This window comes from Mirounga angustirostris, unplaced genomic scaffold, assembly GCF_029215605.1.
Source record: "Mirounga angustirostris isolate CCGP_5_RB_7025 unplaced genomic scaffold, mMirAng1.0.hap1 SCAF_5, whole genome shotgun sequence".
Lineage (NCBI taxonomy): Eukaryota > Metazoa > Chordata > Mammalia > Carnivora > Phocidae > Mirounga > Mirounga angustirostris.
This window is the reverse complement of record NW_026991713.1, coordinates 659734-682538: the sequence shown is the minus strand read 5'-3', so window position 1 is coordinate 682538 and position 22805 is coordinate 659734. Positions and strand designations below refer to the sequence as shown.

Genomic DNA, 22805 nt, shown 5'->3' with positions numbered 1-22805 from the left:
GTCTCTAAGACTCAGACTTTCTGTCCCCAGGACATCAGCATGGCCTACGCTACTTCTCTGGCTCCTGTCCCAGGCTGCTGAGCAGATCCCCCTGGCCTCCCAGCGTGGAGGCCGCAGGAAGGGGAGGGGACCTGGACTGCGGCAAGGGGCGCGCACATGTGCGTGAACAGGCTATCGCTGCCATTCGGAGGACAGTCCCCCTCTCCTGTGTCTCACCTGCTTCCCTCCTGTTTCAAAATGACCCAGCTCGTCATGAGGGCTCGTGAATACGGGCAGCCAGTCACTTGGGCTCAGAAATGAGAAACCAGGGAGGACCCTGGAATCCACACCTAGGTCTACACCCAGCCAGCCCCAGGCAGCCCTCACTAATGGGCTACCTCAGCTCAGCAAAGAGCAAATGTCGGCACCTTTCAGCAGCGCAGAGCGCGGCCCGCTCCTTCTACGGGGAGAAGAGGTGGGTAGCCTTGTGAATGAAAGCACGGCCCCAAGACAGTTCCTGGAACACTTTCAGAAGGTGCTCCCAGCTCACTGGGGATTTATCAGCGCCCGTATCAATTGGGAAAAGCTAACTGTGCTTCCCGAAATTCGGGTATACTCGGGGACGAGGAGATGGCACACAAACTAATTTTGGGCCATGACTTTAACTAAAGCAGATGTTATTCTCACACCCACCCTGTCTCTGCTGTTGGGCGGGGGCAGTGACAGACGGAGGAGACCCCCGGCCTGGGCCTGACCTCAGGTGAGTAAGGTTAGGAAATGGACTGGGCTGGAGCCTGCATGGAGACGACCCTGTGAGGGTTCCAGGGGCATCCGTCTGGTATCTTGAACATGGTAATGGGAGTGGAGGCAGAACCCATGACAGGAGGGAGGGACCCACCGCACCCGCATCACCAAGGCCAATGGGACCGGGAAATGGAGCCCAGCTTTTCCAAGCCTTGGACGTGGCCCCACCACAAAGAACACTGAGCTATAGCAGTGGCTAGGGCCACGCCTAGTGTAGAAAGCCCCTGGTGCAAGTGCAGACGGCCAGTGCTGACGTGGGTCTCTGCACACCGGGCAGGACAGGCACCAGCGCCACGGAGCAGGCAGGGTCCTTCCGGAATGACCGGGTCAGGTACAGAGAGAGGGCAGGCATCTGGGCACGTGGGCTTCACAGAGGGACAGCTGTGGGTGTGGGGCTGCCGTGTGCCCACAGCCCTGGGGACGAGGGGCCCCCCGGCGGCGGGGACACGACAGGAACATACAGCTGTGCTCTCTCGTCAGAAGCAGTGCTGGGCTCTGGTCCAGGCGCATCTCAGGAGAGAAACCCCGTAAGACCTGTGTGGGGCTGCGCACAGCACGTACGCGGTCTGCTCAACGGGAACAGGCCAGGGAAGCCGGCCAGGGGCTGGAGGAGCAGAAGGGGGCTGTCCGCACATCCGAGCCCACGTATCAGCCCGAGAGGGTCTGGTTCCGCACGAGCCCGGCCTCACCTGCAGGCCCCACTGCTTGCGAGGTGGTGCCTCGGGAGCCAGGAACCGACAGACTGGTAGTAGGCAGAATTAAACTACTCTATGAAAACGCCACCTTGCAGCCTGGCCTGGTTGGACGGTGGTAGCCAGGCCGGGCCCTGCTTCTGCCTCGGTCTCCCTGCCCCACGCTCACTGGGCCATCTGCACCACGACAGCCCTCCACGCTTTCTCCTTGTCGAACTCCTTCAGGGGGCTTCTGGACACCTGTGGCCAAACAGGCAGAGTGTCATTTCTCCTGCCCCCGCCCCCACCCCGCGGCAGCAGGCAGGTGGGAACCTGTTACCTTGAGAGCTTTTCTCAGCCTGTGACAGCACAGGAAACAGCCCTGGACTCCTGGGAGGGGGCACACGGACGTCCCTGACCCTCTGCCACCCACGTCCCCCCAGGAATGCAGCCTGAACAGGGGTGGGCTCTGGGGTGGGTGGGGGGCCACCATGAGCCTCTGCCTGACCGCTGAGGACACGGGGGCTGCATCCCAGCAGCAGACAGAGAAGCATCTGCATACAGCAGGTGCCCAATAAATACTCCCTGACGGGGCAAGGATAGACACCACGGGGCGGGGTGAGGGCCTCCAAGCTCTTCCTGGGGGCAGGGGACCGGCGCCCCCACACAGAGGGGGCCTGTCAGCCAGGGAAGGAGAAGGCTTGAGGCTGAGATCCCCACACAGGAACGGGGAGGCCAGCTGCTGGACCCTGAGCCTCTGGACCTGCTCTTCTGGAACCCGGAGGGAGGTCTCATTCACCAGACTCAGCGCGTTGCTGTCCCCACCCAGAACCAGGTGGGTCTGTTACAGGGCCTGGGGGCAACGCCGACCCGCGGGAGACCAGCCGTCACCGGTAAAAACAAGGAGAGGACACCGTCTGCAGATCTCAGGGAAGGAAGGCAGGCACGGGACAGGATGGAGAGGCCGGGGTTGCTGAGCAAGGGCCGATGGCGGGAGCAGGGTCGCGCTCGCACAAAGGCCCTGGAGGACCCTGCAGCACCGGGGCCTCCCTAGTCCACAGTTGTGAACACCTCTGGGGGGCAGCTCATGGGGAGCACACTGACCCCCAGCCTTCCAGCTGTGGGGGGCAGAGTACGGTCCAGGTGGCCTTGAGCCCGACAGACAGGCTGACCAGAGGTCACTGATGCCACACCTGTAGAGGGCTGGGTGGGCCCCCCCCACCGAGAGGGGCCAGGGAAGGAACTTCTGTGGCCTGTGTGGGTCCTGAGCAACTTCTTGTCCACGTCTGTAGGAGTGAAACTGAAGGCATTCGGTCCATAATCCTTTCAGGGGTGGATCTGTATGTGGGGCCACCCCGCCAGCGCAGGGCGGTCAGGGCGCCCAAGGCCACTCACCTCCCCCACCGGGCGCTCCTGCCGGCCGGTCTGCGTGGCGTCCCAGGACGCGCCCAGCTTGAAGCGTACACACTGGATGACCGTGCCAGTGTTAAGACTGGCCTGCAGCAGCAGCTCCAGCATGAGCAGCAGAGGGAGCACGTCGTAGGACTGCTGGCGAGAAACGGGTGGTGAGCCGGGCAGCCTGCCGGGCCTTCAGCCGCCGGGCCGCGTGGGACGGGCCGCGCCCTCCAGCCGAGGGACGCGAAGGGACGCGACGCAGGCAGCGCCCCGGGCCCCGCAGCCTTCCGAGAGAACTCGGCTGAGTTGTGTGAATCGATGCCGGCTACGCGCACGTCCGCTCGTAGTCGAGGGAGTGGAGAAAATCGATTCTGCTCTAAGTTCTGTTGTCCTGGGTTTAACAGATGACATGAAAACGGCCCGAAACAACCACCAACAGAGCCCCGTGTGGTGACAGAGGGTGTCCACGTGGGGTGAAGCGACCAGGCGCGTGTGAGCAGTCTGCCCCGCGGCCCCTGGGCAGAAGCACGCGGACGGCAGCAGCAGATTCTCCCGAAGCGGAGGCTGGTGGCTGCTGGAGGGAAGGCGTCTGGGGAGTGCCTGGCACCCGCGGGGGTGATGGGAAAGCAGGCGGAGCCCCCTCCCCTTCGGCTGAGACACAAAGCAACCAAATGTTAACACAAAACTCCAGCTCCGTACAGCGTCACTATGGAAAGAGCTCTCCTCAAGTTAAGGTACAAATTTAACCACAAGCCCAGTTTAAGGAAAAAAGTGCTTTCTGCCACCAGGCAACCTGAAAACGTACACAGAAAAACAAACATGCAACAAAAGTGAGGTAGCCCTGAGAAGCAGTGACGGGTAATTGGGCAAGCAGTGGCCAGCTGGTGAAGCCGGCCGGCAAACGTCCACGACCAGAACAGGGTGGCACCAGACTACGTGAGAGACGTCGGGCGCAGAAATGGGCCCCGACAGGGACAGAAGCTCAGCTGTCATCAGGGCAGCATCTCAGACGGGGGCGGAGGAGGTGGGCGTTCCAGTCAACGGAAAGGCCGGCTGCCTCGTGCTCTGGGGCAAACTCCTGCCGGACACAAGCACTAGCCTTTCCCATCGCCAGGGAAAATCCAGAAGCAATCAAGCAAGATACTGACAAACTTAACGACATAAACAAACAGAAACTTCCTCGGGACAAAAATCACAGCTGCCCCGCGGAGGCCTCCCAAATCCTGGTCGAGCTCCAAGCCCCTGGAAAGTGGGCAGGGCACAGAAGCGAGTCCACCGGGAACGAGGGGTCAGCACCGCCAGGCGCAGTCCACGGCCACTCGTGTCCAGAGAGACGCCACGGCAGCCACACTGAGTGCGCGGCCTCGCCCGCATGACAAAACCGTGTGGCAAGCCTCCGTGCCAGGCTGTGGACGAGGCCAGCACTGGGCGGGAACACGGGACCTCCTGTGAGGGGGACTCGTCACCATCTAACAGAACTACAGTCGTGTCCACCCTCTGACCGGCAGTCCCTCTCCGAGCTCACGTCCTAACGATGCATCGCACAGACCCAAAACCTCCCGTGAGCACTGAGCTGTTCCTCTCAGCAGATGGCTGGGAGCGGCCCATCCCCGCCCCGACGTCATCGTGCGCACGCGTCATGAAGACACGGGAGGGCTCCCAGCCTGGGTGGTACAGACAGAAAAGGTTACATTTGAGCACTTTTCCAACACACAGCCACGCCCAGAGAAGGGGTTACTCTATCGAGCAAGCGAGGCCACCTCCTGAGTGGGGTCCGAGGAGGCTGCAGACTTTCTCGGCAGGGGTGCTGCCGCTGGTGGCCCTGGTGATGGGCTTGCGAACATTTTACGTGCGTTATAAGATAAAACAGTAAACACGTTCAACGTTATCAGGAAACAAGATTTTTGGAGAAAGAGAAAAGGGATACAAATATAAAATAACACAAGTTAACAAAACCCAAGTACATGCATTTTGAATTCAGGATCTTTAAAATCTAGATTTCTCAGCTCTGTCCACTGAAGAGGCTTAGAAGCAATGATGCCCCAGCATGAATGAGCGCACAGAGCCCCCAGGTCCTGACTCGTGTGTCCGGTCCCCTCTGACGGGGCCTGGGATCGCCAGGGGCAGGGGGCAGGACAAGGTGACTGCGAGCGGGGGCTCCCTCTGGCCATGGCTGGGCCAGCTTGGGCACTGGAGAAAAATGGCTGCAGCACCGTTCAAATAATGAAAGCCCGTGTGTCCTCGGTGGCGCTCAGGAGGAAAGGGCACCACCGGTCACACCGCGTGCCAGCTCATCGGGGACGCGGGACACGAGAGCCAGGCATCCGTCACCTTTCTTCACCCCTCAGTGTAAAACAGCGGCTCGGGCAAGGCCAGCCGCCAGGGCCAAGCCCATGCGAGGTGCTGGGACGCGGCATCTGCAGGTCACACGGCCGTCACGGTCATTTCCTTCCTGCGAGAGCCCCCCCCCCCAGCACGCCGGCAGCTGCTGCCAAACCAGGCGGGAGGTGACCACACGTGGTCCTGACCCCGCTCCCACTGGCACCACGGGAAACAGATCCACACGTGGGACCTTCTCACAGACACGTGGCCTGGACCCCAAAACGTCAGTGTCATGGGGGAAGAGGCGGGGACTGTGCAGAGTCGAGAGACTTGAGGGCAAGTTGTGGCCCTCGGCTGGGCCCTGCTCCCAAAGCTTCGGCCGTGAGGCACGCTCTTGGGACGGTCCGCGCGCACGGCTGAAGGCGACGCTGCGTGGGGCTGTGGGGAGCGGAAGCAGCCCCCTGGGAAACGCTGAAGTGTTTACAGGGAAGGGTCCCGTGGTCGGACACCTGCCACTGCCTTTCAGAGGCTTCCTAGAAGCGACACGCGTGTGTGCTCCCAGCCGTCAGTGTAAACACGCGTGTACAAACAACACGTAAACTGCTGGGGAATCTTGGTGTTTACTGCAGGATTCTTTCCGTTTTTCTGTATATTTGAAACTTCTCATGATAAACATTTGGGAGCAAATACCACACATACGGGTAACAAGGCAAGGTATCTAAGCGATAAGCCTAGTGCCGTGTCTGAGCCCGCGGAGAGACTCTAGAAAAGTCCTAGTTATAGGCGTGTTCATATGTGAAAAGGCTCTCAATTCTCCTCAAATTTATCTATAAACCTAACAGATTCCAACAGAAATCCCAGCAAGGTTGTCATGCGCCTAGATGAAGAGTGGATTCTACAGCGAGCCTGGAGGCCCCACGAGCACCGAGAGGAAGGGTGTCCAGGCGGGCTGTGAGACCGGGCAGAATAGCCCACGCTTAGAAAAAGGCAGCCTGCGCGGAGCAGGGCTGGGGCGGCACGGGCAAGAGAGCGGAGCACAGACCCCTGGCTGTCAGAGGGAAGGAGTGAGGTGCAGCTCAGGCCGCAGGCGGGAGCGGCTCCGGCAGGTCGGACGCTCGGCCGGGCCACCCGTCCTGGGCGACTCCTCCCCCGGGCAGCGACACCACGTCCGCACGGAGTTCCCAGGACACATACCTCGATGGCCGGCGGGTAATCTTTGAAGAGCTCCAGGATTCTCATGATGCTGAATGACAGGTACCCAGAGGCAGTGAACAGCAGCGGGGACGTGAGGCTGCAGATGGCGATCAGCACCTCCACCTGATGGAAGCAGACGCGAGCTCCGTTCCAGCCAGCCCGCCGGGCCTGGCAGCCGCGGCCTCACCGCCGCCGCTCCACATCTGCGTCTGGGTTCTGCCTGAGGCTCCCGTGAACCCCAGGCGCGGCTTGTGTCCCGCGAGTTCCCCAACTTCTACACAAGCATCCCCTCCGTGGGGAGGGTGACGCGCGCAGATGGCCTCTCCCCGCGCCCTCGCCAAACCCCGCGCCCGTCAGACAATGATGCCGGCTGCTCCAGGGCACACGGCACATGGGTGCTACAGAGTACGAATGCAGGGCGATCGGGCTGACTGAGCAGCTGTCCCTGACGCGGGGACGCAGGCTGAGGCTGGCGGGCCGCGTCCCCCTCCCTTTGCTGCGTCCCAGGACTCCCCTGACTCTCCACCTGTTTCCACAGGCAGTCCGCCCTCGTTTAACGGCTGTGGCCGGGGGCGCGAGCCCGTCACGTGGCAGCCGGGAAGGGGGCCGGGCACCTGGGGACAGGGCCTCACTCACCAGGCACTTGCTGGGACACTCGGCTGTGACGTGACTGGCAATGGCACTCGGAAAACACTAGGAGGAAAGAAAACACGCCTCAGAGGGGATGGCTGAGGAGGTCGGCTCCCACACGGGCTCTCCTCTTTCGAGGGGCGGCATCCTCGGGGCCGGCGGGGCCAGGCCGGGTCGGGCGGAAGCGGGGTGGCCTCCCCGAGGCTGCAGAGAAGCTGGAGGAGCCGCCCCAGGATCGCTCCACCGGCCGAGACGGGCCGCCTGCCCTCCGCAGCTGTGCGCGCGCCGGCTGAGACGGAGGCGTTCTCCGGGACCCCTCAACCAGCACCCACCGGGGAACTTTCACACGGATTCCACAGTGCAGCCCGTGTCCAGAGCCTCCCGATTGTCATAGGCGCTCTTTGTTCCCGGCTCAGGACGCAATCAGTGACCCTGCTTTGCGTTTAGAGTCTCCTTGACCAGAGACCCTCGTCCTCCGGCCGACGCGGGGGTTTCTGAAGAGCACAGCAGCAGGCTGCAGAGTGGCCTCGGCCGGGTCGACTCAGGGAGCCCCGGGACCAGCCACCACGCTGACCCTGCCCCACTGCACAGCACCCCTGCCCCTTTGCAGCTGATACAGGTCTGCTGCGTCTTACTGGACGGGACTGGTTTACTCTCACGCAATCCCGGTCACGCAATCCCAGAACAGGGAAGCACGGCAGGAGGACGCGTCCTTCCCGAGGAGCCCGGTGCCGGCCCGCTCAGCCCGCTGAACCCGCGGCCCCAAGTGTGTCCAAGCTCTACTTGCCCAGCCACGTGCCCACACAGGAAACGGCCATGCCCTGCGTGGGAGCGGCTCGGACCCCTGGACGCTGGGAGGGCTCGGGCTGAGGCTGAGCGGGACACGGTAGGCTCCGCCGCAGGAGGACTGAGAGGGGAGCAGCACTCTGAGGGTGCCGGCATGGGCACGACAGGGGAGCCCCGTGGGGCCGGGGTGTGGGCATGGCTGCAGGGGTGGGTGGGCCGGGCCACCAGCCTGCTCCTCTAAGGAGCGTAGGGGCAAAGGTGTTCCAACAAGCTCTCTGGCTGGAAGCAGGGGGCACTGTGGGTGCGGAGCGGACAGTTAGGAAGAGACTCGGTGGCCCCAACAAGCCAAGAGCGGGGCTCAGATTTGCTGGATGGCTCCTCCAGCCCCAGGCCCCGGACTGGCAGGAGACCACACACACAGCCCGCCCAGGGACGCTGCAGGGACAGGCTCTCAGCCAGGCCCCAAGCCCTGGACCCCTGCCTGGTCTATGACTGGCCTCTCCCATTCCCGGACCACCCCTGGATCCTTTCCTCTCCACGCGCCCCCCCCCCCCCCCCCGGCCAGTTCTTCCACAGCTGGGGAGAAGGCCCAGGGAGGCCGGTCTGGGGGCGACGGCCACGTCCTCTGTGATGTGTGGTCACCGAGCATGTCAACGAGGCTGCTCAGGCGAGTCTCTTCTCCACCACAGCAGTTAGGGGTGTGTTAGGTCTCTATGCTCAGTAGCCCGAGGCTGTAATCCCAGGTCCTCCCAGGTTACACACGCAGCTGTGCTCGCAGGCCCAGGCAGACCCGAGGCACGCTCTCTTCTCCGCAAGCCCTACTATGCAGTAGCAGCCAGTGGCCAGGTGCGCGGCTCCAGCCATGTCCTCTCTCCCCCCAGGCTCCAGTCCTCGGGGGGCACGGCAGCTGGTTCCCAGGGCTCGGCGAGGTTGGGCACAGGTGCCCACGGTGTTGCTCTGAGCCCTGGGACGCAGCAGGAGTCCAGCCCCGGCGTCTGGAGGAGACACCAGTCCCAGCCTTCCTGCGGCTGAATGCACAGGCCATCGGGGAGCACGAGGACGAGGCCAGGGATGCTCACTGCGTCCTGTCCGCTCACACGGGATGGCCCTGGACAGCAGCGTGGGACAAACCAGCCCCTCCTGCAGGGACGCGCTGAGCAGCCCTGGGGTGACCACGCCTGGGAGCACGGGGCCTGTCACATGACGGTGCGACTGCGGGCATGCAGGGTCGATCTCAACCGTTCCACGTGGTGGTGAGGAGCCCACACCTGCCAAGGCTGCCTGTGGCCACGAATGGGAGGCGCTGGGCATTTCAGTTCAACACTGAGCAACGTTAACTTCGGTAAGCGACGACAGAATTGCTCATCAGACAATGAGGCCCCCAGGGTGTACTCACGGCCACTAAGATCCAAAAGAACGTCACTGAGAGGTGCGGCCCTGAGACAGCGTCATCCACGTTCAGAGCGATGACCCCACCCAGGACGGCAGAGACACCGGCAATCACCTCGATGACCTGGGGGGCAGAGCACACAGGCGGGGTCACCCAGGGAAAGCGTGTCGTGTGCGGCAGGTGGACAGGGGGCGTGAAGAGGGCAAAGGAGCCAGCATGTTGAAATGCTGATGATAACCTCTAAGAGAACATCGAAAAATGCCTAGTTTCCAATTCAAAATTAGTGGGAAAAGGAAAAAAGCAGAAGGAGGGACGACGCTCCCACCAATTCAAAGACAGGTGGGAAAGGCGGCAGAAGGCAAAGAAGCCAGAAAACAGAGAGGTGGCAAAACTCAGTATAAACGTGGCAGTGCGGTGACGCAGGCCCCACGTGAGGATCTGCGTCCACGAGGCCACACAGAGGGTGGCAGCCCCGGGCTGCTGACAGAAGCGCCCCCAAACACAAGGGGAGCTGAGCGTCGGGGCAGGAAGACACAGCACGCGGGGCCAACCGCTGACCCAGTCAACACAGACTTTACGGCCAGCACCTGCAGCAGATGCAGGGTCGCTAAGCGACGCGAGAAGGAAACTTGTACGTGTCTGGGGACACGGTTCCAAACCCCAGCCAGAAGCTCCAGAGCCAAAGCAGAAACGAGGAACGCCACGCTCAGAGCGGGGGGTTATCAGAACAAGTCTGGGAACACAGGCAAGCAGAGAGGGTGGCCACGTCACCTACCCTTCCAACCAGGACCCTCCTGGCAGGAAGAGGGTGAACTTAAGGACTCCCTGGGGACACAGGATCACTCAGGACGCTGTGTCATCACGGACCTCCCCCACGTAAAGGAAAACAACAGGCAGAGAGGAAAGATTATCTTACTGAGTAGGACTTCAGGACCCGGGCAGGAAATGCCACTTCATACAGAATGTTGGTGCTCTCCAGCATGGGACCCTGAAAGGAAACAACACGTTTGGTCTGGTGACTTCGCAGGTGCTGCGGGGGGGCGGGGGGTGCACCCCAGGTGAGCTGCCACCCCTGCTCTCGGCACCGGCTGGCTGTGCTCTGAGTTCAGATGTTCTCCCTGCCTGTGAAAACGGGATTAACCGCTGCAGTCCTGGTGCTCAAGGTGACCTGCTCAGCGGACTTGGTCTCTCCACGGGAAACGCTGGGCTCTGGACCAGAATCACATGATGGGGAGGTCGTGTTGCATCTTCCACTTTGCCTCCCTGAGGCCATGAGCCTCGTGACTCCCTGGAGATGTGGGGCTGCATGGGGCGTCCTGGGGCAGCCTACCCTCCCGCGGACCCGTGCTCTGGGGAGCCAGGCGTGTGCCCCGCGCAGCGCAGGGCTGGACCCACCTTCTGCTTACAGAGCATCTCGCTCGATCGTGCTGAGATGATCACCGTGGCCGCCATGAAAAGCTCCAACAGAAGGAGCAGAATCAGATTAAAATTTATCTGCCAAAAGAGAACACATATGTCTATGAAACAGGCTCTTTTCACTTTTATTCTGTAAATATAGACAATCCCGCGGACAGGTTTAGAAGTCTGTTCAAAGCTCCGGGCAGCTTTTCCTGTCAAAGGCCAGATGCTAGGCCCGGGGGCCTCACACCCCCTCTGACTCTGAGTCTCTCTCTCTAAACCATTCTTAGGCCAAAGGCTGGCTTTGGCCATTGAGCTGTAGTCTGCTGATCCCTGATCTAAACCTTCCTTAGTGGTTTGCCCCTCCTGGGTATTTAAAGATACAAAACTTAAGTTCATATCAGCGAGCCTTTACACAGCTCTATGTATAATTGCCAAAAACTGAAGAGACCGGGGCCTTGGGGGTGGTAGAACTGTTCCATATCTTGATTGTGTTGGCAATTATAGGAATCTATACCTCTGTTAATAACCATAGGACAAAATGCTAAAAGAAAGAAAAAAAAAAGTTAATTTAACTGTAGAGTATGCAAACCAGCCGACCCAGAGCCCCGGCCCACCACCCCCTCTGTGGGGCTCCCACCCTCGGCGCCTCCCTCACCTGCTCCCACCACCCAGGGCAGGTGCCCGACAACCAGGGGAGCCCAGGAACCCACGGTCGGTATTCACGCAGGCCAGTCCTAAGCCTGTTCACCTGCCTTGTCCGTTCCTTCCTGCGGAAACCACAGGAATGGCTCCTGCCCTCGTCCCCCTCCCGCTCTGCCTGCTGGTGCTTCCCCCAGCGGCCCCCAGCCTGGGCACAGCGTGCCCCCTCCTCCTGGGGGCTGTGAGTGATAAGCTATCTTCCCGATGGCGGCTGTCTCCTGGTCGCAGGCCTCAGCACACCTGAGTGATAATAAAAACCTACGTTTAAAATCAGATGAAATTAATATGTTTGATCTACAGAACCCTACATGCAAAATAAAAGAGAACGTTTGTTCTTTTATAGTATTTGGTGGAACGCTAACAAAAACCTGACCATCTATTAAGCCACAAAATAAAGCTTGGTAAATTCCAAAGAAACTACACTACAGCTTGCACATTCTGACCATAACAGTAACATCAGAAAACATCAACAAATGGAAGACTTTAAAAAATAATCCCATGGACTGTTTCATCAGGTTCCTGGCAAGAAGCCCAGGGACAGCCACGAGGAGGGACTGGAGGAAGTTCAACCAGAGGAGCCGGAACCACGGGAAACCTACCAGGGTGGCGCGACCAGTGAGGACCTGGGAGGGAGGGAGTGGCCGTGAGAGGGACCCAGCCCCCATCCCACCACACTGCGGAGGGCTCGGACACACTAACCACTCGCTAACGTCCTGTCTCCCTCTCTCACAGGCACACATGCCACCTCCCTGGCACAGACAGGGAGGCAGTGCGTGGGAAGTGGGTCTGGAGGGGCAAAGCAGGAAACGTGCAAACACCTAGAACCAAACAAGGATGAAATGCTACGTGTCAAATCTGGGATGCAGCTAAGCCGGAGATGCAGCTAATCTGGGCTGCCAGCTCACCACGGACACAGCACACCGAGCCCCCCGCCAGCCGACCCAGAAGCAGCCCTGGAGACACGGGAATGACGGCCACCAGTAAACAGAATGGCAGCCACGAACAAACCAAAGAAGAGCTCGTTCTTTGCGAAGATTAATAAGATAGCTATAATAAAGACATAAACGGAATTCTGGAACGAAAATGAGAAATTATAGATAGCACACATAAAATAGTGAGCAATTTACAAGCTACTACATGCTCATAATTTTGAAAAACTGCATGATATGGAGAAATTTTTGATCAAAAGAGAAAAGCCAAACTTTGGCACAAGAAGAAACAGAACTTCGATGCTAATAATGACGTCCTCCCTCGGCAACGGCTCTGGGGGGAGACTGTACAGGTAAGTTCTACCCAACCTTCAAGAAGCCGTTCGCCCTATCGCGTTGTTCCTCAACATGGAAGAGATCAGTGCTGCCTAGTTTACTTTATGGCCCAGTGGCAGAAGGAAACCTAGGCCCATCTCACCAGGTGATGCAGAAATCCTAAACACAGTACCAGCTATATATCTGAATATCTACAAAAACACCGTTGTCATCAGGGGAGGTTTATTCCAGGAAAGAAAGGCTCAACACCAGAAAAATCTATCCATCTAATAAATAAACTAAGCGAGGAAAGATCATCTTACATATGCAAAATTAAACTATTAAACTTCAACTCCTGTTTATATTTTTAAAATGGAAAAACTCACGGTAAACCAGCACTTAAAGAGAACATTATTAACTTGGCAAGAGTTACACATCAAAACTATAACAGAGACTCTTTGGATGCAACTCATGTGGGGACAGGAATAAGACAGAGACGCCCCACTCTTTCCTGCCCCAGCTCCACAGAAAGAGCGAGCCAGCCGGCGGGAGGACTGAGGGGATGCTCGCAGGTGATGTGCTCACCTGCACAGAAAAACCCATACAACCCACAAAAACTGTGAAGAATAAGAGAGTTCAGCAAAGTTTCCAGACATGAAATCAACTGATGAAAGACCCTTCTTATTTAAAAACTGGTACCATTTGGCTCAGTCGTTAAGCGTCTGCCTTCGGCTCAGGTCATGGTCCCAGGGTCCTGGGATCGAGCCCCGCATCGGGCTCCCTGCTCCGCGGGAGGCCTGCTTCTCCCTCTCCCACTCCCCCTGCTTGTGTTCCCTCTCTCACTGTCTCTCTCTCTGTCAAATAAATAAATAAAATCTTTAAAAAAATAAAAATAAAAACTGGTACTGTTTGAACATTCACCTAAGTGAATATTCAGCAGCAAAGGTCAATCTCTTGGCTGATTATGTGGGACGCTGTTGCTTGGGGAACCTGGGGAGGGGCACACGGGAACTCTCCTACTATTTGTGCAAATTATTTTGAGTCTTAAAATATTTCAAAATAAAGAAAAAATTAAATCAATCCCGTTTCTATACTCCAATAATCCATCTGAAAATATCATTTAAGAAATAAGATACCCTACTAGCAACAAAATCTGTAAATGATGTAGGGATTACTTGACCAAGAATACACAAAACACTGAGGCCCTAAGACAGGACCCAGAAGATGACCTGAATACATGGAGGGACCACGGAGGCTCTTGCCCAGGATGATTAACATAACAAAGATGTTACTTGTCACAAAATTATTTTATAAACTTAAAATGATCATAATGCAATCCCAGGTGCAGCTGTGGAGGAACTCGATAAACCTGTTGTGAAGTATTCTTGAAGTCCGAGAGCTTGGCTTTGAAGGACGGGGAGGGGAGCGTGCCCCACGGACAGACAGGGCAGGGCGCAAGTCCCGGGCTCGAGGAGAGAAGGACAACCTCAATTTACCGATTTCCCAGTGGGCCGAGGGCGAGACCGGGCAGCTATCGGGGCAGGAAGCTCAGGAGGTCAGCAGAGAACCAGGTGCTCAGGAGCAGCGGGGATGAGACCAGGGAAGAGAAGTAACAAGCAGCTGCCACTGGGGTGCTCCCTGGGGCACAGCAGACCGTTGGTGATGCCAGACGCAGGGCAGCTTGTGGGATCTGAGAAGCCTGAGCAGGCAGGGAGGGCAAGAGCCGGGCCGCTCCTGTGCGTGTACAGGCAGAGTGTGCTCCTTGGAGTAGGAGACCCCGCAGAAACACGTGGACATGCCCCACTCACGGCAGCTGAGCCACCTGGATCCACCCCCGAAGAATGCTGGGGAGACGGTGCCCCACTGAGGACATGGCACAGACTCACAGGGAGCTGGATGGGGGACGGCGGGGAACAGATGGGCTCTCCTGCGTACACCGTGTGGGGACATCAAGATGTGCTCACCCAGGGCCCGGCGCAGCAGGGATGAGGCGTGTGGGAGCCCCAGACATCATGTCCCTCCCGTGGCTTCCTATTTCCGCGTGTGTCTGTGTGTGCCCGTGTGCATGCATACACGTGTGTGCGTGCGTGTGCCCTGTGCGTGCAAACATGTGCATGTGCGCACGTGTGTTTGCGAGTGCATGACTTGTGTGTGCACGTGTTGTGTGTGCGTGCACGTGTGTGCGCATGCACGTGCATGTGTGCGTGCACATGTGTGCATGTGTGCCTTGTGCGCATGTATCTGTGTGTGCCATGTGCGTGTGTACGTGTTTGCGTGTGCGTGCACTTGTGTGTGCGTGTGTGCGCATGCACGTGTATGTGTGTGCGTGCATGAGTGCGTATTCACACACACACGCATCCCCAGACACTGACGGTTCAGGCGTTAGAGCACGTGTCCTCAGTACCACAAACAGCACTTGCAGTGCACTGTGGCTTGACCCTCACATGCCAGGAGCCCCCCGAGGGCCTGGTTACCCATGATTCCTGTGCGCTGGCCGGGGTGGGGCAGCGACTGGGGTTCCAGCTCCAGGACGGGCGGCGTCGCAGCCACTGGCCATGCTGGAGCAGAAGGCTGGGTGGCGTGGGGCTCTCCGCCTCCATCTACCCAGTCTGTGTATTGGGGGGCACTGTCCAGGAAATGGACACCAAGTGTCTGTTTAGGTTCGGGGTTTTGGGCCCCAGACCCACGGCTGCCAGAGCCACGCTTCCTGGCCGAGTGTGCACATGTTTCCCTGGGGTCTGCACTGTTGGGGGGTTGTGCACGGAGTCCCCGTGTGTGTGTTCCTCAACGTACCAGCAGACGCCAGACTGTTTCCAAAGGGCATGAGAGTCGTCCCAGATGGGAGGCAGGCTCCTTCTGCCTTCCATGGCTTCTGCCCTGCGATGCTGGAGACGGCATCTCCCTGTGGTTTCCTTGACCCCCTCTGACTGCAGCAAGGCTAAGTGCCTCCAGCCACCCGGGGCACTGTGCTTTCCTCCTTCGCCCATGGATCCACAGCGGGAGCACCCCACATGCCCTGGGAGGGGTTCCCCTTGCAGCATGAGCTCCTGTGTCTGTCCTGGCCGGGCTCCAGCAGCACCAGCAAGTCCCACATCCAGGGCTGCAGTCTGCACGTGTGGGGCTGGTCCGGGCCGGCCCGGGCGGCGGGGGCTCCCCTGCCTTCTGGGGACGGCTGTTTAAGAAGTCCTGGTTATGGGGTGAGTCCCCAGGTGCTGTCCAGGGGGCTGCCGTCCCTGGCCCTTGGTCACGATACGCGCTGGGTCCTGCCACCATCGAGAGGCGCCCCCACACACACCTGGTGGGACTGATTTAACGAAGACGCCCTGGTTCTCAGTAACACTTTATGATTATGATTCTCGACAGATCAGCCTCGCAAACCTTCTGATTTATTCCCAGGAACTTCATGTGTATCTCTGTAAAATGATTTCTGTATTTAAATTACTTTTCCAAAATGTTCTGCTGCTGGCCCATTTGTTGTACGCTGATTTTCATGCCCAGCGACCTTGCTACGTGCACTGAATTTAAGGTAAAGTCAGCGGGAATGCCCTCGTCTGCAGATAATGGTGACAGGAGTGTCCCTCCCAAGTCCAGGGGAGCGTGTTCATGTTTCTGCCTCAGGGGCCTGGCTGACACTTCCTCAGGGCCACCCCATCCTCTTCCTGACCTTGAGAGAAAGGAGTTCAACATTTCCCATAAAACAAGGCTTTTCTGTTTGTTTTTTTGAGGTATCTCTGATGAGTCCTCTTTCGTAGGAGACTCTTCTCTTCTGGTATCATCGCTTAAATGGGAAGGTTTTTCCACTTTTCTTAGCTGTACACAAAGTGACTGTACCATCCAATCAACAGCATCACAGATTTGATGAAATACGTGGTAAAAAAGACATTCAAGATGTTATCGACAAATCCATCCACTGGAATCGATGCAACAATCAAAGACCACTCTCAAAAGCATAAATAAAATTCTCAAAACTTGCTGGACTCCAGAGCTAGGACGCTCGTGTACCTACCGTGTGACTACTGCACATTTCCAACCCAGCGACAGCACCCTCTCAGGCCCAGACTCAGCGGGACCAGAGCCCCCGGCACCCGTGGCAGCAGGAAGACCCACGGCCCCACCCGGGGACTCACGTCTATGGCTGAGGGGTTCACCACCAGTTTGCACCCAAACCAGATCAAGCAGGTAGTGGTGATGGCGAACGTGGACACAAACAGGATCTGAAAGTTAGGGATCTGGAAAACAAGACAGGGGTCACTCTTTTTTGCATAACTAAAAAATTAAAGGTATCGTTGAACCAAATTCCAGGTCATTAATTTAAAAATCCCAAGAATATGACGCATAAGAATGTGCAGTGGGCAGGGGGGGGCGCCTGGGTGGTTCAATAGTAGAGCATCTAACTCTTGATTTCGGCTCAGGTCATGATCTCAGGGTCATGGGATCAAGCCCCACACTCAGCGGGGAGTCTGCTTGAGATCCTCCCTCGCCCTCTGCCCCTCCACCCTCCCATGCTTGCACTCTCTCTCTCTCCGTAAAATAGATAAATAAAACTTTAAAAACAACAACACAACTAGCCAGGGAGGATGCCCTGCAGCCCCTCAGGGTCAGGGGAGGGTACAGGAAGCCCTGTTGTGGGGGGCACGGGGGCTGCCAGCAGCAGAGGTGCACCCTTCAATGCGCGTGTGCGCAAACACACACGTGCACACACATGTACACGCACATACACGCTCTCACGCACATTCACACGCGCACACATGTACATGCACATACACTCACACATGCACACGTGTACACTCACATGCACATGTGCACACATGTACATGCATATACACAATCAAACATACACGCACGCACACATGAATATGCACACGTGCATGCGTGCACACGTGTACACGCACACACGTGTACGTGCACATACACTCACGTGCACATGTGTACATGCACATACACACTCACACATGTACATGCACACGTGTACGTGCGCACACATGTACATGCACATACATGCACATACGCACACGTGTACATGCATGCACACACATGCACATACACACATTCACACGTGCACGCGTGTGCATGCACATACACACATGCACACGTGCACGCATGTGCATGCACATACACACATGCACACGTGCACATGCACACGCGCACACATGTACATGCATATACACATGCACGCACTCACACGCGCACACGTGTACATGCACATACACACACGCACACATGTACATGCATATGCACGCGCACACATGTACATGCACATACACACTCACACATGCGCATGTGTGCGCACACATGTACATACACGCTCTCACACATGTCCATGCACATACACACCCACGTGCATGCACATGTACGTGCACATACATGCACTCACACATGCACACGCGCACACGCACGCACGGGTGGGTGCCCGTCAGCCCCGCAGCGGCCTGGCCTGCTTCCCCAGCCCACGGCCTGGCTCATCCTGCCCTCGGAGACTCCCCCATAGCCGTGCTGCGGCCCCCACACCTGCAGAGACTGCACGGAGGCTGGGACTCACCACACTGATGTTTCTCCGTGAAACAGCGAAGCTCACGATTGCTGAGGGAAGGCACTGAAAGGAAACCAGAGCTCCGTGAGCCAGCGGCGAGCCACCTGGCGTCCCTACCTGCAGTGCTTACGCTTCCGGAATGACCCAAGACCTGCTGGCCAAACGAGGCCACCCGCCGGCAGGCACAGGGCTGCTACCAGCAATGGAAGGTCTCATGCCTTTCAAAATGATTTATTCTGGAAAAACTTTAATTTTTCTGAAAAGATGAAACGGGCTGAACGCACTTAGAGCCGGACTGTCGCCTCTACCGACTGCATAAGAGTGAGTTTGTCTTAGCTTGAGAATTACCCCAAGAGGGAAACGCATCTGTGTGTGAATAAGTGGAAATGTTCTGGAGTCCCAGAGCCCCGAGGAGGTTCTTGTTGGAGACCCTGCAGCTGATCCCCACAGAAGTGGAGGACGAGGAAGAAGGCAAGAGTGAGGGCAAGCGTGGGGTGTCAGGGCAGTGGGGAGGTGGAGGGAAGGGCACCAGCCTGGGCATCGTGGGCCGTGCCAGGTGTCGCCCCTGTGGGCACCAGGACCCCCACAGACCCCTCGAGCTATGGGGACAGAGCCTGCAAGGGTGGAGGGGAACCGGTGGGGCACGTGGCTTGCCTCCCCGGCCTGTCACTTGGAGGGTGAAGGGCACCACCGAGGATTTTGCTGAAATGTCCAGCCTAGGTCAGTGCTGCCCGGGAGCATCTGGGCCAGACATCACTGGGACCCCCAAGAAGGGCCACTCCAGTGGTGACAAAGGGCCACCTAGAAGGCTCCAGAGAGAACAGCAGGGGATGGGTCAAATTCTTTCAAGGAGCTTTGTCCTAAGGGAGCAGAGACCAGGCGCCCTGCCAGCTCACGGGCAGCACGCAGCTGCTGGAAACTCAAGGGCCGTTTCCCAAGCGGGAGTCTGTGGCGAGAGACTCAGACGTGCATCAAATCTTACCTGAAACTAAAGTCAGCAAGTGATAGCAACACGCAAATCTCAGAGCAAAGAACTCAAATGCACAACCTCAAATCCCGGTACTGAAAGGTGCAACCGAGGAGTGATGCTTACCGACCCCGCGGCACAGCGTAAGTAATCCATTTCCGAGGGAAACACATTTCCCAAATAGAGCGAAAACCCTGAAGTCACAAGCAGACAGCTCTGCAAAACAGCAACACAGTTCAGGTGACCACTCGGGCATGCCGGGACATCAGGCGCTCAACGAGTCCTCTGACTACCACGTAACAGAACGATGCCAACGTGGACACCGAGATCCCGCCACACCTGACTCCCCCCACTCTTTCCCCCGCAGGGTCAGACTAAGGGCCTCCACATGTATTTGGGGGAGGGAGGGAGAGGCCTCTGTGGAAAGTTCAAGCAAGAAATGGCGCTTCTCCCCAGAACACACCCTCACCCCAACACGTGCAATTTCAGGAGCCTTAGCATCCCCACCCTCAGGGCCAGGCTCGGAGGCTGGGAGACAACTCCGTCCTGTGCTCTCTGCAAAGCTAATCCAAGCGGACGGCCGGGAAATGACTGCAGGGCCAAGGGCCTCCCGGCTGTGAGGGGCGCCCAGGCCTCACGTCAGGCCTGGGATGTGGGAACACTGTCGAGGGCGAGGCTCTGGGTCTGGGCCGGGGGTCGTGTGTGCCCCCCTGTGTTGGGAGCACAGGGGCCGGAGGCCTGGGGAACAAGGGAGACCATGAGACACACCCACATGAGGCGGGGATGAGCAGCATTACGCGCCTTGGCCACCGGTGGCTGTGGCCAGTGCACAGAGTCCAGGGCCCGGGGGCCGGGAGGAGGGGCTTCCTCTGCACCCCGGGCCGCTGGGGGTTCCAGTCTCAGTGGGACGGGGTCACAGCTCAAGGGAAGCCCAGTGTGGAGGGAGGGCCCTACCTGGATCCTAGCTTCAGCCCTGGCCACACAGAGCCCTGGGGTCCGGCCTAGAGAGAGGTGTGTCCAGTGGCCCAGCCCCAGGTGAGCCTGCTCTCGGGCCAAAATGACTCCTTCAGTGGTCAGGTGCCCACCCAGGCACGTCTGAAGGGAAAGGTCCCCGACCCCAAGCCTGCGTCCTCGGCCCGGGGGCTTCCTCCTGCTGCGGGCCCTGGCTTCCCGCCTCGGAGACCCTGACCCACTCTCCAGTCTGCCCGAGGCCTGCCCTCAGGGCACAGCCCCTCCTCCCATCTGTGCAGCGCAACTCCAGACCCCCAGGGGCACAACCCATGACCCCGCAGAGGGGCAGCATGGGTCCTGGGCAGTCCCAAGCCTGGTGGAACACGGAGAAGCCCCGAGGCTGCGGTAGAGACTCCTGAGCTGAATCCCGAGCACACGCGCCAAGTAAACAGAAGCAGAAGCAGAAGCAGCCCCGGAGCTGCGCTCTCCCAGGCCGCGTGGATTCCCAGGGCCGGCTCGCCGTGGACGATGTGGACGATGCCGCCCTGGTCCTGGCCAGGAGCTACTCACCCCCATCAACACGGAGAGGACCCACGTCCTGTGGCTGAGGCACGGGGGCAGCCTCGTGGTCAGCTGAAGGTCGCTGGGCTTGGCGTCGGGGGCGTAGCTCCCGGCCTCCGGCCTGCCCCGCTCCAGGGTGGGCATCCGGTCGTAGCCGAGCTCCTCCCCGCACTGCTCATCCCGCGTCATGGCGCTCGGGCCGTAGACACTGGCATCAGAGGCCCGGGGACAGCAACACCTGCGGCCTGGGGTCCCCTCGGCTGCCACTACGCACCAGCAATGAAATAATGGTTCACTTGGGACCACTCTTAACGGAAGTTGTCTTCGGAAAAAGAAATACCATCCATACCCAGTGCAGTGAACCTGAAGGAAACAAGCAGCACCTGAGTCCTCTCCCAGCAACACACAGCCGAGCAGCGTCAGCGCCTGGGCCACGCGGCCCCGGCGCCCCCCGGCGCCCGCCACAGCCGCCTCGCTCCCGGCCCCACGCCTGCTCGGATCCGGGCGCGAACGCAGCCCCAGAGCGCAAGCGGCGCACACGCCGGCGGTGCAGCCCGCGCGCTTACCTCGGCGGCGGCGGCCCGAGCGCCCGCGTCTGGGCTGCTCGGACTCAGCCGGCTCTGGGCTTCCAGCCGCGGCTGCTCGGAGAGGAACAAAAGCCCGGCAGAGCCGCGCTGGCGCCGGGCGAGGAGCGCCGCTTCCCGAATTTCAATGAGGCCCAGAGGTTCTGGGGTGGTTGTGCAAGCGCGGGCGCCCCCGCCCCGGCCCAGCTCCGCTCGGTGCCGCGCGGGGCGGCCGGTCTCGCCCGGCGGGCCTCACGGCAGGGCAGCGTCCCTCCCCGAGCTCGGAACCGGGGGCGGGGCGCTTGAAACAAGCAGCTTCTTATTCACGACCTCGTAACACACGCTCTCCGGCGGCTGACCCCCTGCGCTGGGGCCCCAGACGAAGACCCCTTCACGAGGGCGCACACACACTTGCGCATTCCACGCGGCGCGCGCGGCCCTTGACCTGCTCGGAACTGGGCCTCCCTGGTTCCCGTGGGCAGCCCGGCACTCCTGCGGGGCCTCTTAGTTCTGCTCCCTGAGCAAAGACAAAGGACGGGAGCATACTTGGCCCGGAGACACTGCGCCCCGACGGTTACCGCGACGGAGTCTTTGTGCACATGGAAGCCGCAAGATGGCTCGAATCCAAGCATCCTGAACAAGCAGCTCCTCAAACTGCAAATCCACATAAAGCTTAAGCAAGGCAGCGGTTTTGAATAACGAACTCTGTTGTCTTAGTTTCTCCACCAAGCAGAGATGAGAATTCTCACAAACCACAACCTGGGAAGTCAAGAAGGGGTTTTGAACAGATGGGAAAACCTCCCAAACTTCCTCACTGACTGTTTTTTGGTGAGAGATGGAGGGAGGGGCAGAGGGAGAAGGAGGGCGAATCTCCTCTTCTTATTGGAGCCCGATGCAGGGCTCGATCCCACGACCCTGAGATCATGACCTGAGCCGAAACCAAGAGTCGGACGCTTAACCGACTGCGCCACCCAGGTGCCCCTTACTGACTGTCTTCTGAATAACTGAATTAGTAGGAATCGGTCTGACCAGATTGAACCCTTCGTGTTTTCGTTTGAAGAGAAAGTCAAGCAGATTTCACCATTGCCGCGCCTTCCCAAGGCTGTTCTATAAGATGAAATACAAACAGGCTGCCTCGAATCAGAGATGGTGGAGCAAACTCCCCGAGGCTCTGGAGTCACAGGCCCTGGAGAAGTGCTTCCTTGTTTCTGTTGGCAATACCAGTTTGCAAAACGAATCCTGTTTTCTCCCACCAACTATTGTTCCTAAAATGCCCTTCCTCCCTTTTCTGCCTGCTGAGATCCCACTCATGTTTTAACATCTTCACTGCTATTCAGCAAATGTTTACAGAGTGCAGACCAGTCCTTCCCACGCAGAGTTTACATGCTAATGGGTGCACCGGAGTTTGTGTGCTCTGTGCTGGGAAGTAAGTCGGTGAGTCAGGGCAGCCTCAATGAGAAGCAGGCGTTTTGAGCAGACACGCGCAACACCAGGAGAGGGGTCTCACAGAGAGCTGAACAGAGGTGCCACAGGTGCAAAGGTCCTGAGGTGGCCAGGCTGGAGGACAATGGGCGTAGCCATCCCGTGAGGGACGAGGCCCCTGTGGCCGTGAACACAGCCTTGGCTCCGCCCGCTGTGGACACAACACAGACTCCGAGGCGGACCCTCCGGAAGGTTCTGGCACAGGAGCGTCCAGCCGCTGGGTACAGAGCAGGCCG

General features: G+C 58.7%; 1 protein-coding gene across 5 annotated transcripts; it reads right to left on the bottom strand.

The window, feature by feature from the left end:
• Nucleotides 1–997: 997 nt before the first annotated feature.
• MLC1 (modulator of VRAC current 1) lies at nucleotides 998–20713 on the bottom strand. Of its 5 annotated transcripts, XM_045866620.2 has the most exons (11): nucleotides 20534–20713; nucleotides 19139–19228; nucleotides 18055–18108; nucleotides 16643–16744; nucleotides 10567–10665; nucleotides 10088–10159; nucleotides 9178–9294; nucleotides 7002–7058; nucleotides 6366–6488; nucleotides 2850–3002; nucleotides 998–1715 (listed from the first exon to the last, which is right to left on the bottom strand). In XM_045866620.2, exons 1-11 carry the CDS (start codon nucleotides 20711–20713, stop codon nucleotides 1641–1643), a joined length of 1122 nt encoding a protein of 373 aa, XP_045722576.1. In that variant the 3' UTR covers nucleotides 998–1640. The 5 variants fall into 5 exon arrangements, with proteins under 5 accessions (XP_045722576.1, XP_045722585.1, XP_045722604.1 ...); XM_045866629.2 differs by lacking the exon at nucleotides 7002–7058; XM_045866648.2 differs by lacking the exon at nucleotides 16643–16744.
• Between the last annotated feature and the right edge of the window lie 2092 nt (nucleotides 20714–22805).